Genomic DNA, 14302 nt, shown 5'->3' on the forward strand with positions numbered 1-14302 from the left:
CCGCAGGGTGAGCTCTCCTCCTCCTCACCCGTGCTGTGCTGACCGGCTCTGTCCCATGAGGAGGGCTGTGTCTCCATTCTTATGCCCACTTGCAGGTGAGGAAACCTGCCCAGCCTGCTAGGATGGGGCCAGAACCCAAACCCAGACCCGGGTGCTCCCAGCTCAGCAATTTTTATTAATCAAACTGCCCTTGGCAAGTTGGGGCACGAGAGGTCCACAGCCCTTGACCTCCCCGTGGGATGGAGCAGCCTGAGAAACACCTGCCCTGGAGGTATCCGTGCAGGTCTGACTACACCAAAGCTGGCCTTTCACAGACAGAAGGCCAAGCTCTGCCTGTGATATGGCCAGACTGGACTGAGCCCGCAGGCCCTGGAGGCCCAGACCCTGGCCGGGGTCCTTCTCATTAAACCAGGGGCTCAGGGCACCCCAACTGGGTGCACAGAGAGGCCCCCACCAGCTTGCAGGCGGGGGAGGGCGCGGTCTGTTTCAATCAAATGAAAGCAAAGGAGAGCCCTTCAGGGAGAAAAACTGTGAGCTCTGGCTGAAGCTGTCACCTTGAGAGACATCAAAAGCCAACCCCTCCCTAGAGGGACATGGCAGAAGCAGGATGTGGAGCCCCCGAGGGCAGCGTGAGGGGGGTGTGCACTCACCCGGGGCTCGCTGTCCCCACCCCCCACAACCGCCCCCGCCCCCTGCACAGGGCGGAGGCCGAGGGGCATCTGCTTCCCTGCGCCCCCATCCTCCCAACCCCACACACGTGCGCACATAAGGAGGCTTGTAAACACTTGCTGAACGGGACCTGGAGTGAAGTTCAGTGGAGAGATAGAAGACCCACCTCTGCAACAACAAAAACAGCCCACGCAGAGGCGGCGGCTGATGTGCGGACAAGATAGAAGCCGCCTTTCCCACCCCCTGGTCTCCTCCCGCTGAGGGGGACAGGACTTTAGGCTTCTGGTGAATGAAACTCTGGGAAGATGGTGATGAATCAGCTCCCCCCACTCCACAAGCCGCCCTCACCCTCGGGGACCAGAGTCAGCAGGTTTCTTAATAAGAAGCCCATGCCCCATGGACGCCGGTCCTGCTCGGCCACTGTCCTCTCCTCCTGGTCTGGGGCTTTCAGGTTTCTAGGGGACGAGAGAGAAGGGGCTTAACTGAGTCCTACCCATGGGGAAGGGGCCTTTGCATGCCTTGTCCAGACCACTACTAGCAGGACCATCCCCGCCAGAGGCCACGGAAACATGGAGGAGGCCAGCTCCCATCACCACCACGGCCCAGCCATGGGCAGAGCCTCAGAGCTCAGCCAGCCATGTCTCAGGACCACAGACACAGAGCAGAACGTAAAGAACACAGGTTTGGGAGTCACCCAGGCCCGGTCAGGTCCGGCCCTGCCACTCACTAGCTGTGCAACCCCCAGCAAGGCACATCACCACTCTGAGCCTCACTTTCCTCGTCTGTAAAGTGGGGCCACACAGCTAGCACACAGCAGGTGCTCAATAAATGCCTACTTCAGCCCATCTCACAGTGGAGACCCCCGTACCAGGAAAGTAACTGCCTCAAGAAGAAAAGCAGTGAAAACCCAGCTGCAGGTAAAGACAACGGCCACTAGACTTTTGATGAGTCTTCCCTGCCCGAAGAGAGTGTGGGCACACATCCACGCAATAACCGTATCTGTATATATTTATTAATCACGTGCAGGCACAACTGCACTAATGTCATGCGTGTTGCAAAAGAATCCAAGAAAAGACAGTGAAGGATGAACTTAAGGACCAATGGAAACAGAAGTCCCCACATTTTTCCCTGCACCTCAAAGGATGGTATCATTTGCCCCCAGGGTTGCACACACTCCATTTTGCAGACCCTGGACTTGCGCACGTGACAGCGGTGAACTGATCTTAAACATCTCGACTTTAATATAAGCAGTTTGCATCCTAACGGAAGCGTGATCTGGCGCTGCCTGCCAGATGGAGCCTAGAGGCAAGCACCCCAGCAGGGCACAGTCAAAGTAAGTCAGACGGGATGCCCCAGGGGGCCCAGGGCTACAGCACAGATATAAAGAAAAGGCTCAAAACCACAGAAAGTTCCAAGATGGGAGCCGGTCCCTACCGGACACGTGGGGTTTCTAGAGGCAGGAATGGAGGTGTGGGAAGGGTGTCTAAGGCAGAGAGACCAGCATGACCAAAGGCACGGAGTGTGAAAACTGCACAGTGCCACCGGCCGCCCCACCCAGGGCAGGTTTCTGAGCAAGAAGGAGCATTCAGGGAAACGCCGCGTCTGTGCCAAGATGCCCCGGGAAGGGGAGAAACAGAGAGGAAGGAGGAGGGACGCGCATCTCTGGCAAGCAGGGGCTCCGCGCACTCCATGCCCCATCCTCCCCACCGTGCACGAGCCACTAGCCATGTGATGGCCCTGCCCCTGCAGGCAGGAGCGAGTCTGTGGGATCCCCCAACCCCTCAGGAGGGCTGCCCCCCACGCAGGAGTGACGCCGCTCCGAGCACCCACGATGCCGGGGGAGGGGGCGGGAATGAGGGCGCCGCGCTCTTAATTACCGCAGTGATCAAAAACGCATTAGCGGTGATGACTTCCTCCAGACCCCCGTTCCCTTCCCTTGATGTTTTGGCTGCTTCGCCATATGGCAGGAGTTAAAAATACAGCTCAGAGTGAGGGGGCTGCAGACGGAGTGGGCAGGCTACCTGAGCAGTGGGGTGCGGATCGGGTCTGGCGGGGCCTGGGAAGCACTCTCAGCCGAGGTGCCCAGCTCCTGGTGGCCTGTGGCAGGACAGCGCCCTTCAGACACACAGCACCGCAGAGGGAGACACCCCAGGGGCAGGACAGGCTGTCACCCGCCACGCAGAGAGAGGAGAAACCCCTTCAGCAGCCTTAAGAGGTGGAAGTGACAGCACAAGGCCTGGGCACCCCGAAGGTGGGGCGTGAAGATGGCTGCAAATCCTTGCTTCTCCTCCCACTGAGGGTGCAGTCCAAGCCCCTCCCCTGGAACCTGGCTTGACCAACAGCATGTGGCAGAAGTGATCTCGTGGTACTCCCAAGGTCAAGCCACGAGAAGCCTCACATCTCCCACCAGGCCTTGGAACACTGGTTCTGGGATCCCTGAGCCCCCGTGCTTGAGGTGCCACGTGCAGACACTCTGGTCCACAGGGCCAGCCTTCCAGGTGTCTCCACAAGTTCCCTGATACGTGAGTGAAGGTGTTTTGGACCCTCCAGACTAGTCCATCCACTATGTGAATACCACTGAGGAACTTCCACTAATAACACAGGGAACAGAAGACCCAACCAGCCGAGCCCTGCCAACCCCTGCCCCACAGAATCTGAGCTATAATAACAGGGGGCTTGTTTTAAGCCTCTAGATTTTAGAATAATTTGTTACTCAGCCACAGATAACTAGAACATTCATTCATTCACTCACTCATTCATTCACGCAACACATATTCACTAAAACCTACCCTGAGGCAGGGCCCCCTACAAAAACAGCAGAGACAAATAATTCATTCTCCCTGTCCTGAGGGGAGCTTCTGGGCTGGTTCCTCAGAGCCCATCCAGTTTGTCTGGGTCCACACCCACGTACCCATCTCCCAGTTTGGCAGCTTTCTCTCCCAGGCCCATCACTTCTGGACTCACTGCCAACACTCCCCTGTCCAGTGCCGGCCCCTGCCTTCATTCTCTCTGGGTGAGGAGAGATACACGGGATGGTCTGCCTCTCCAACAGGTTTTATTTTACTCTAAAAGGTCCCCTAGATACTAAAAGAAACAAGAGAATGAAAATGGTACACTAAGTATCTATCACAAAGGAAGGTAGTAAGGGAGAAGTAGAGGAGGAAAAAAAGACATAAAACATCCAGAAAGCAATAAAGTTGGGACTTCCCTAGTGGTGCAGTGGTTAAGAATCCGCCTGCCAGTGCAGGGGACACAGGTTCGAGCCCTGGTCCAGGAATATCCCACATGCCACGGAGCAACTAAGCCCATGCACCACAACTACTAAAGCCCACGCGCCACAACTACTGAAGCCCATGCACCTAGAGCCCGTGCTCCGCAACAAGAGAAGCCGCCGCAACGGGAAGCCTGCATACCACAACAAAGAGTAGCCCCCACTCACCACAACTAGAGAAAGCCCACACGTAGCAACGAAGACCCAACACAGCCAAAAATAAATAAGTAAGAATAAATTTATTTTTAAAAATAGGAAAAAGAAAATAATAAAGTTGCAGGTGTAAATCCTACCTTATCAACAATTATATTAAGTGTATGTAGGTTAAACACTAATCAAAAGGCAGAGACTAGCAAAATGGATTTTAAAAAAAACATGTAATCCAACCATATGGTGTCAACAAGAGATTCACTTTAGATTTAAGACACAAATAGGTTGAAAATAAAAGGATGGAAAAAGATATTCCATGCAAACAGTAACCAAAAGAGAACTAGAGTGGCTATACTCCTGCCAGACAAAGTAGACTTTATGACAAAAAGCTACTAAAGACAAGGAAGGTTACCTTATTACAATAAAAGGGTCAATCCATCAAGAAGACATAATAATTGTAAACATATATGTACCAAACAACAGAACCCCAAAATACACAAAGCAAAAACTGACAGAAATAAATGGAGAAACAGACAATTCAACAATAACAGTTGGAGACGTCAATACCCCACTTTCAATAATGGTAGAACAACTAGGCAGAAGATCAACAAGGCAACAGAAGATATGAACAACACTGTAAACCAACTAGATCTGACAGACACGTACGGGACACTCCACCCAACAACAGCAGAATACGCATTCTTCGCAAGTGCATGCAACATTCTCCAGGACAGACTATATCTTAGACCTTACAGTGAGGCTCAATACATTAAAAAGGAACATACCACACAAAGCATGTTCTCTGAAAACAATGGACTGGGATTTAAAGGGTCCCCTAAAATGTCTAGATGACAGCTCTCATGGGGATGTGTGTGGCTGACCGTTGCTCAAAGCATGACATCCCCCCCTCCTTACCTCCTTACCTGGCTCACAACAGGTGCCGGGGAGGGTGCAGGTCAGCCTCTGGGTGGGAACTGAATGGGGTGGTCAGGGTGACCCCCGACATCCCTTTCAGGTGGAGGATTTTTACACACCTGGAAGTTTGAGGACTGCTGAGCTGGGTGACAGTAAAGCCTCTAAGAAGTCTCGACAGAGCTGTGCATAGGCAATGGGTTGCCAGGGTAGGGTGGGGGACACTCCAGAAGCCTCTGCTTTGCTGTAGGGAGCCCTTGTTCTATTTTAATAGCATTAAGTCCCCACAACTTTAATACATGTGAAGAGGCTGTAACTGAGGGCTAAAGGGATTGTGATGGCACATCTTACAAAGGGGTGGATTCAAAATCAGCTACATTAGATGTGCAGAAGGTGGGTGGATAAAAGAGAAACAAATGCCAAAACCCAAGTCATCTGATTCTAAATCCCATGACTCTTCTCTAACATCCAATTTCTTCTTGACTTAGAAAGAGGGAACAACAGTGATTAAAGTTGCAAGAATGAGGAGTACTCCGCATGGACACATATGAAGGATTTAATGCTCAACCCCTCTAGGAGGAAGGTGATGCTTTATAACCCCATTTTACAGGTGAGGCACAGCCAGGACATGGCAGAGGGAGTGGCCTGACCCCAAGTGCATGTGCTGACTATTGCTCTGTCCACATACTACATGGGTACCCCGACCAGGAGCTGTCTATAACCCCAAGCCAACCCCCACTCACTCACGAGTCCAAGAAACACTGCAGAAGACCAAGGCCAACATCTGGATCCTTTCCTTCTGCTGAAGCAATGATCTCTCCCTCCTATCTGGACAGGCAGTTGTTGGGGGTAAGACAGGATGGGGCTCATTCCTTCCGTCCAAAACCCATGTGCTCCTGCTCACCCCCAGCACCCCAAGTCCTGCAGCGTCTCCTGCAGCCCCTGCTCACTGGTCCCCGCCTCCACCCAGAGCCAGGTGTCCCGCCCACACCTAAGTGCCTCCCCTGGGCAGCACCCCCCAGGGACTCCTGTCTCCTCCCAATGTCCCTCGGGGCCTCCCTAGCCTGCTGGCCCTGCCCAGCCCCACCTGCGGGTCCCCTCTTCCCCTTCTCCTTTGCTGTCCCCTCGGTCACTCTGCTGCAGACACGCCAGTCTCCTCGCTGTGAATGGACCACGCCAGGCACACTCCCCTCTCAGGCAACCCCAAAGGGAGACCCATTCGCTACTGTCCCCACCAGAGACACTGACGCCAGAGCCCCAAGAGGTTCCTTCCACGTGCCAAGGGAAGCAGGAAGACCTGGGCCTCCAGACCAGGGCCCCAGGCGGGGTCTCACCCCTGGCTGACCACACGGGCCACCCGCCCGCTGATGTCCGACTTCAGGCTGTCGGGGGCCCCCTCAGTCGGTCCCCAAATCTCATCCACACATGTGCTCACCCCTGTGAGGGTCCCTGGAGGCTGCCCTGGTACCACTGGACAAGGGCTGAGGACTTGTCACTCAAGCACTGAGGCCATCCGGGAGGACAGTGGGGTTTCATGGGCACCTCATGCCAGCCTTGCCCCGCTGGACACTTCACAGGCACGACCTACCTTGACAGCCCCGCCAGATCTGCCACCCAGGATACCCTCCGTGGAAGCCCCGCCTTCTGGCTGCAGTGAGCCCTATTCCCTGCGGTTCAGAGGCAAGGGCCAGGCCCAGGAGCCTTGAGGCTCCACAATGTCTGACACTCTACGTGCTGAGAAAACAGGCCATTGAAACCAACAAGATGGGGGGCAGAGCCGGGACAGGGGCACGAACACCCGTCCTCCCATTCAACCAAGCGCCCAGTGTGCCCTGAGGAACTAACACGCACACAAAGGCCTGGGGTTGCCTCACCAGCAGGCCAGCAAACGCATACGTGTTTGGGGTGGGGAAATGGGCCAATTCAAAGTGAACTGCCTGGCTGGCTGGTGCCTGACAGCTTAGCAGTCCCTTCCTTGCACGTGTCACCTCCTGCCCACCACCACCCCGCTGGCGGGGGCCACCGCCATCATTTTTGCCAAAAGGGGACTCAGGCTCCTGGTGGTAAAATAACTTCCCCAAGGTGACCACAGTGAGGGAGAGGCCAAACCCAACATACAAAGGGAAAAGCCAGGGCTGTCCCTGGGTAGGCAGTGGCGCTGGGGGCAGTTTTGGTTCCTGGAACCAAAAGCCTGGGTGAGCTGACCACGCACATCCTGAAACGGCCCCAAACGTCTCTCCAAACACGGACACCACACAGCGAATTGCTGTGGAGCCACAGTGCGGTGGCAAACTGCACGGGCTCTGGAAGCAGACAGACCTGGGTGCAAATCCGCCTCTGTCGCTGGGTAACCGTGGGCAACTGCTTACCCTCTCTGAGCCTCAGTGTTCACATCTGCAAAATGGGATGGCAGCAGTGCACACGTGTCACGGGGTTGGGGCATCCGCAGAGATCCCAAGGAGAAGGTGGTTGGCATTGCGGCACCAGGAACGGCTTGGTTATTTCCGTGCTTTAATTATAATTGAAGCGTCCTAAGTCTAGGTGCCCAGAACACGGGATTTCTGTCCTGTTCCTTTGTGAATCTTGCCTCCTCCAAGGAAAGATGACATTTCACATCGAGGCTCACACAGAGCACAGCTTGGCTGGGGGTGAGCCAGGCTTGTTCACCACCTCACCCCCCCAACCCCACAAGGCTGAAGTCTGGGTTCTGAGCCAGCGCCCTGGGCTGTCCATGTCCACCTGGGCCTCGTGTGGCCCGCTGTCCCCGCTCCCAGGCCTGGCAAAACCACCGACAGCACCTCCCTGCCTGAAACACGCCACGCGCCCCCCCGCCGTCCTTGGTGCTCCCACGTGCACGGTTCCAGATGCCCTCCCGGATGGCCAGGCACGTAATAAACAAATACTGCACAACCTTCACTATATAGCATCTGGGAGGTGTTCTGCCTGGTACAGTTCTTTCAACTTTTCCATAGGTTTGAAAATGTTCATAAGAAAATGCTAGGGAAAAACAATCCTTAAGGGCGCTCTCAATATCCTATTCCTCCCCCGAGCCAGTGTTCACGTGTGCTGCAGCGCCAGGCGCCCCGCAATCCCGCCACCTGGATCTCCTGGAACAGGGCCACCTCTCCATCTTACATGGGGACTGGCCTCTGGGCACCCGGGGCAAAGCCTGCCTTACTTGGACGGTCCTCCTGCTGGGAGGGGGCTGAGGCTGACGGGGTCCTGCGGACCCAAACAGGGCTTAGCTGCTCAGGTGTCATCACGGAGGGGCCCCACGAGGGTGGGGGAGGCATTTGAAAACCTCCAGGCTGCAGCACCCTACTCAATAAAAGATAAGCACTTAGCATTGTCATAACTGGTCTGGCATCTCCCACCAACATGTCAGGCCGTCACTCTGTGAAGCCTGGTTCGCAGTCGGGGCAATTTCCACTGCAGCCTGGCCTGCGTCTACATGGGGTAGGGGGTGGTAAATTGGAGGCCCCCTGAATTTCCAGGCCACGGGCATGGCCCCAGGCTGCCTCATGGCCTCATCTGTAGCTGCTGCTCCATTTCAGTGAGGTCCGTTTATGTCCCTCCTTCCAGTTCCTGCCCAGCGCCCGGCCGGTCAGTTTGTTTTTTTCTGCTGCTCTGTGGCAATTACACGGATGACACCCTGACAAGCTCAGAACAGTGCCCTTCCCAAGTTGGGCAAAGCGTGGCTCTTTCTTACAGAAACAGAAAGCCAAGAACAAAAAAATGAGATCAGCTGTCAAAATAATGTCATCGACAAAACAGCTGACAAACAGCCACCCAGCTGACCAAAAATGCTGATGCCCCAAACTCCCAAATCCGGGACTCTTCATCCCGGAGTCCAAATGCTCACAGGGCACAGCCCTGAGGTCTCTGCAGGCGCGGAGGCCCGAACCCGGACAGCGGAGGCGAAAACAAGAGCGGGTCTCCACTTCACACACCGCACTGCCCCATCTGTCTCAACCTGAGCTAAATAAAGATGCATCTCATGATTTACCCTCCAGGTTGTAAAAGAATCATTTGCCTAGGTTGTCAGACGGCTGGGAGAGAGCTTCAGGGAAGCATCTCCTTGCCCTTCTGTGGACTCTACCATCTGCTGGAGAAAGAACGGCTCGCCCCGCTCCCCTGGACTTGAACACATTTTGTCCAGCAGGGACCAGGCCCCGCCAACATGCTGCAGCCTGTTGCCAGCTGGGGGACGTCCTCCCCAGCACTGGCTACTCAGCTCTATCTCAACTGGGAGAACAAGAGAATCACTGAACGAGAACGTGAACGCAGTATCTCCCTCTGCCACCCCCTCCGACTCGCAGATCACAGAAGTCCCCGCTCTCTGCTCCCAGGGGAAGAGGAAATGGAACAGAAGCGGCCAGGACCTCAGACCCTGTAGTCCAGGCCTGGGGCTCCGCGGCTGCTCTGAAGATGAACGCGCTTTCAGAGGCTCCTGGCCAGGACCCGCCCCAGGACAGCAGCTCGTGTCCCTAGTCCGGCCACACCCTCATCACTGGCCACCCTCGAGCTTCCCCCCCAGCTGATGCACCCCCGTCACGGTTAATGTCAGCACAGACCAGAGGAGCGCTTGTTTGGAAAGTCAACAGAGACTGAATGCCACTGGAAACCTCCCCCAGAGTGAGTCACCAGCTTGGAGCTTCAGAAAAACGTCCTCTCCAGTGATGTGACAGCACTCAAGGGCTGGAGGGGACGAGAGCACGAGAGAGGCAGCTCCACAGGCCTCTCCAACCTCTTCGGGCCCATGTTTACTTCTGCCGGGAAACCCTGGAGGAGGAGAGGCTGGGAGGGAGCGCCTCTTTCCATCCTGCTCCCCTCCGCACGGCAACCTCAGGTGATGCCGAGGACCCGGCCTCGGTGACAAGGGCCCACGAGGCAGGACAAGGACCACACGTGCTGGGCTTCCTCCAGCACTGGAGGCTGGGAGTCCCGCAGGATCCCGGGAGGTCTGATCACTGGGCAGCACGAAGGGCAGGTGGGAGACGGGTGAGAGCAGAGGGCCTGGGACCAGACCCCCGAGCCCCAGTCCCGGCTCCACTACGGGCCAGGTGAGAGGGCTGGAGCCGGTCGTTGGACCTCTCTGAGATTCAGTCTCCACATCCGTAAAATGGGAGAGGCAACCGTTCCTGCCGCGTGGGAGGGCTGGGACCATGAAATGAGCTGGTAAATGCAAAGACCTGGAGCGGTGCCGGGCACACAGGGCGCCCTCGAGGATGGAGCCGGAACGCACGCACCTGCCTCCTGTGCATCTGGCTCTGGGCGCTCACTGGCACCAGCTGTATCTGCTAAAGCCCAAGCTGACTTTCTAATGGAAAACACAGGGATCCTAATCAATCCCCTGTGCCTTCATCCTCTGAACGAACAATATCTACTGAGCACCTATTATGTGCCCGAATCTCTAGAGGGATGGGAGGGGGCAGTTCTAGAAACATCATTAGAATGTAGCTAACTAAACACTGGATGTGAACTCTGAGGTCAGAAGAAAAATAGTTAAATATTCAGCGTAACCAAAGGCATCCTATTTCTTTCCTTGTTATAACCCTGTTTTCCCCAGAGCTGAGAAATTCATGATGACATTCTTCAGCTGTGGTCAAGAGGACTTCCTGAGAAAGGGTTTAAAGGTCTCTGGGCTTAAGGGTTTCCCCCACGCCCAGGAGCCCTCCTGAGGACTGCCTGGGGGAGGTGGTACAGAGACTGCTGCAGTCCCAATGCGAGCCTGTCCCATGGCATCTATCTGTACATCCCCCAGCAGGACACTGTGCCTGCCGGGCATGCAGGGGCACCCTGTCTAGTGGCCAGGGGGCCAGGGGCTCCTGACTCAAGCTGGAGCAGCAGGAGGCTGTTTAGGAAAGGGGAAGCCAGGCCTGGCCTAGCCTGCATGCTCGCCAGACCCTCACCCACAGGGGCCCCTGTCTGCAGGCGGGGGGGCCTGGGAGATGGTGGGCGCACCAGCACTGGGGAAAGCGGAGCGGAGTCCCCCAGAAGGAAGTAATCCCAATGGTGCCAGCTCCGGCTTGAACTGTCGCCTCGGGACGCCCACACACAGGGGTTCTAGTCTCGACTGCAGGGGGCCAACCCCTGCCCCAGCCCAGCTTCTGGGCCGTCTCCTCCAGGTTGTCACGCCTCGAACTCCACATCCTCTGCGTGGACACTGGGCCCCCAGAGGTCTCACCCAGCTTATCAGGAAGTGCACTCGCCTCCTACCTGTGCTCAACTGGCCCCCGCCCCAAAATGAGAACCTGCCCGACAAGGGAAGAATGTGCATTAAGCACCTACTGTGTACTGTTTCCTCCACTCCCGTTATCTTCACTTAATCCTCAGAAAGAGCATGGGAGACAGCTATGCTCATCCCCATTTCCGTGCATTAGACGCCCCGAGGCTAAGAGAGGTGACTTGTCCCACAGCCCCCGGGGCCAGTGCAGAGCCAGCCCTGGGGCCCGTCCACCTGCCCACGTCCCCTCCCCCATGCGGGGCTGTGTATTCCCTGCCTGGCCTCCCCTCCCTCCCTTTTGGGTCTCCAGCACATCACTAATGGCTATGCATACAGTAGGTGCTTAATAAAAGCTGGTTGCTCTCGGGGGTTGGCTACCACATGCTCCTTAGGCATAAATCATTTTCTCCACGGATGGGCAGGGGCCCCCCAAATCCAGCTCACTCCCCTCACACTGCAGGGGCCGGAAACCCACGGATGTGACCCACCAGCCCCATGCAGGGGCTCTGTGGAAGGCGGGTGGCTCCAGCACCCTCCCTGCCCAAAGACTGGGCAAAGACGCAGAGTGGGGAAAGTGGGCCCGGAGTGCTGTCTTGAGGGGACCCCCAGTTCTGTTCAATACACTGGAGCCTCCCAGCCCCACACCTCACTCCTCGCGTGTGGCCCCAAAGCCGCAGCACCTCCACTTCCAGGAGCTTGTTAGAAACGCAGGCCCTCCAGCCCGCCCCAGACCCACTGATCAGAGTCTGCGTTTCAGCACGATCCCCAGGCACCTGTGTGCACATTCAAGTTTGAGAAGCTCCCGTCCACCTAGAACGTGGGCCAAGGCCCGTGTTGCCACCGTTTCTCTGGAAAGGGATACTATCATAGGCTCTGAAGCCAGGCTGACAGAGCTGGGGACTCACGAAACAAGTCCTGCCTCAGCACCCCGAGCTCCCTCCAAGGCTGCCACCCAACCAGCGCTGGGGGAGTCCCCACACAGACCTCTCAGCATCTTCCCACCGATACCCGGTCACCAGAGGCGACTGTGAAGGGAAAGAAGGAATCCATCCCCAGGACGGTGCTGTGAGGCACCTGCCGAGTGTCCGTGTACCCTAGGAAAGCGGGGCGTGTGTCCCAGCCCTGGTGCGTTGCCTCCCCGAGCGACTGATGACTTCACTGGGCCCCTGGCTCTTCCTTAAGTCCTTGCCTGGGGGGTGAGGGCTCAGGACCTGCAACTAGCACCAAGTGACCGCAGAAGAGACCGAGTGACAAAGGGGGTCTTGGAGACACCAGAGAGCCGGGGGCAGAGCTACGGAGGCAGTGGGGGTCTGTTCTTTCTCTGAGTGCCGCCAGCTAGGAGCGATTCCATGCCTCCCTCCTCCCTTCCAGCATAAACAGAGTACGGAAGTGTGCCACTGGCCTGCCACCAGAGCCACCAGGCTCACCCACGCCCTGACCCCACCCTACAACTTTCCTCTTCCAGGGCCCCCCAGAGCCCAGGAGCACCGCCCAGAACCATGCAAGAAGCAGGGCGGTAGCCCTGCACACACAGCCTGCACAGCTCGGCCTGGGGCAGCGGGGACACAGGGTCTCCGGTGACCAGAGGACCAGATAACCATACCTGGAGTCCTGGGAATCAGGAGCCCCTCCCCCGCAGGATTTTGGAGTCAGGGTTAACTCCTCCCCCATCACTTCTGCCCACCCCCAGCCTCCCCTGAAACCTGTCCTGAAGCTGCGGACCACCACCACTCCACCCTCGCAACACACACACACACACTCACACACACACACACACTCTCACACACACTCACACACACACACACACTCTCTCTCAATCTCTCTCTCTCTCTCTCTCCTCTGCCTCGCCGAGATGGGCGCCGGGACTTCTGCGGAGCCGGGCCGCGCACGCGACTTCGGACCCCACGGGAGGCAAACGCGCGGCCAGGACGCTGTGTCCAGCGCGGCCGGGCAGTCCCTCCCCATCCCGTCCCCCAATTAATCCTCGCTCCGATATAACCCCGGGTAATCCCGGGGCGAGGCGGGCGGGGTATTAACCCGGAGCCGCGAAGGAAGAGACGGAGGAGTCCAGAGGGAGGAGGGAACGGCGCGTCCCGGGCTGGAGGCAGCACAGAGTCCCTTCAGGAGGGGTGCGACCCGCAAGTGACCCAGGCCCGCTCGACGGCGGGATCTGCGCCTGACGTGCCCCCTGCCCTCCGAGTCTAGAGTCTCCGAGTCAGGAGTTCTGGTCCCGCCACCCAGAGCCCCGGGGCTGCGCCCGGGCGGCCCCCTGTGGCGAGGCCGACCCCGCATCCAAGCTCCCAAGCTCCTGGGTCGCTGGAGCCCGAGTCCCGAGCCGGCCGGCCGCGGAGAGCCGGGCGGGCGGGAGCGCCGGGCAGCGCCCCGGAGCCCCTTTCCCTGGGAGCTCGGTCTCGCCGGGCCCGAGCCCCAGGTCGGGCCGCGACCCCGCCGGGGGTACCCCGGCCCCCCCCCAGCCAACACCCTCTACGCCCGGCCCCGAGGGGAGCGGGGCCCCCCAAGAAGTTCGCGCGCCCCCGACACGCTCGCCGCCCCCGGTCCCCACTTACTTGTCGCGGCGGCCTCCGAGCTCCGGGATGGCGCCGAGCGGCTGCGGGCCGGGGCCGGGGCCGGGGCCGGGGTCGGGGCGGCGGGCGCACGCGTCCAGGTGCCGCCGGTGCCGCTCCAGCAGGCCGGCGTTCTCGCGGCTCAGCCGCGCCACTTGGCGCTCCAGCTCCTCGATGCGCCGCCGCCGCCGCGCCAGCAGCTCCTGCTGCGCCGCGACGATCCGGGTCAGCTCCTCCAGGTACTCGGCCGCCTGGCCGGGGGGCTCGGCGGCGCTCGCCATGGTACCCGCCTCAGGCGCGCGGGCGGCGGGGCGGCGGCGGCGCGGCCATGCCTGCGCGGCGGTGACGGCGGCTCCGCGCGGCGCGGCGCGGGGCTCGGCCCGGGGGGCGCGGCGCGCGGTGCCGACGCGGCCCCGCCTTGGCGCCCTGTTCCCGCCTCCTCCCGCGCCCGCCCCCGGCGCCTCCGCGCCGCCCGCGGCTCCGCGGACGCGCCGGGCCGGACAGTGCGTG

General features: G+C 58.4%; 1 protein-coding gene across 1 annotated transcript in view; it reads right to left on the reverse strand.

Moving 5' to 3' along the window:
• IQSEC1 (IQ motif and Sec7 domain ArfGEF 1) overlaps window positions 1-14073 on the reverse strand; it is a gene marked incomplete at both ends in the record, with an annotated part of 318762 nt that extends 304689 nt beyond the window's left edge. The window contains one exon of the mRNA XM_079713576.1: window positions 13796-14073. Within this exon, the coding sequence (XP_079569702.1) occupies window positions 13796-14073 (278 nt within the window). The remainder of the gene's footprint in view (window positions 1-13795) is intronic.
• Between the last annotated feature and the right edge of the window lie 229 nt (window positions 14074-14302).

The sequence above is a fragment of the Hyperoodon ampullatus genome (assembly GCF_949752795.1).
Source record: "Hyperoodon ampullatus genome assembly, chromosome: 10".
Taxonomy (NCBI): Eukaryota; Metazoa; Chordata; class Mammalia; order Artiodactyla; family Ziphiidae; genus Hyperoodon; species Hyperoodon ampullatus.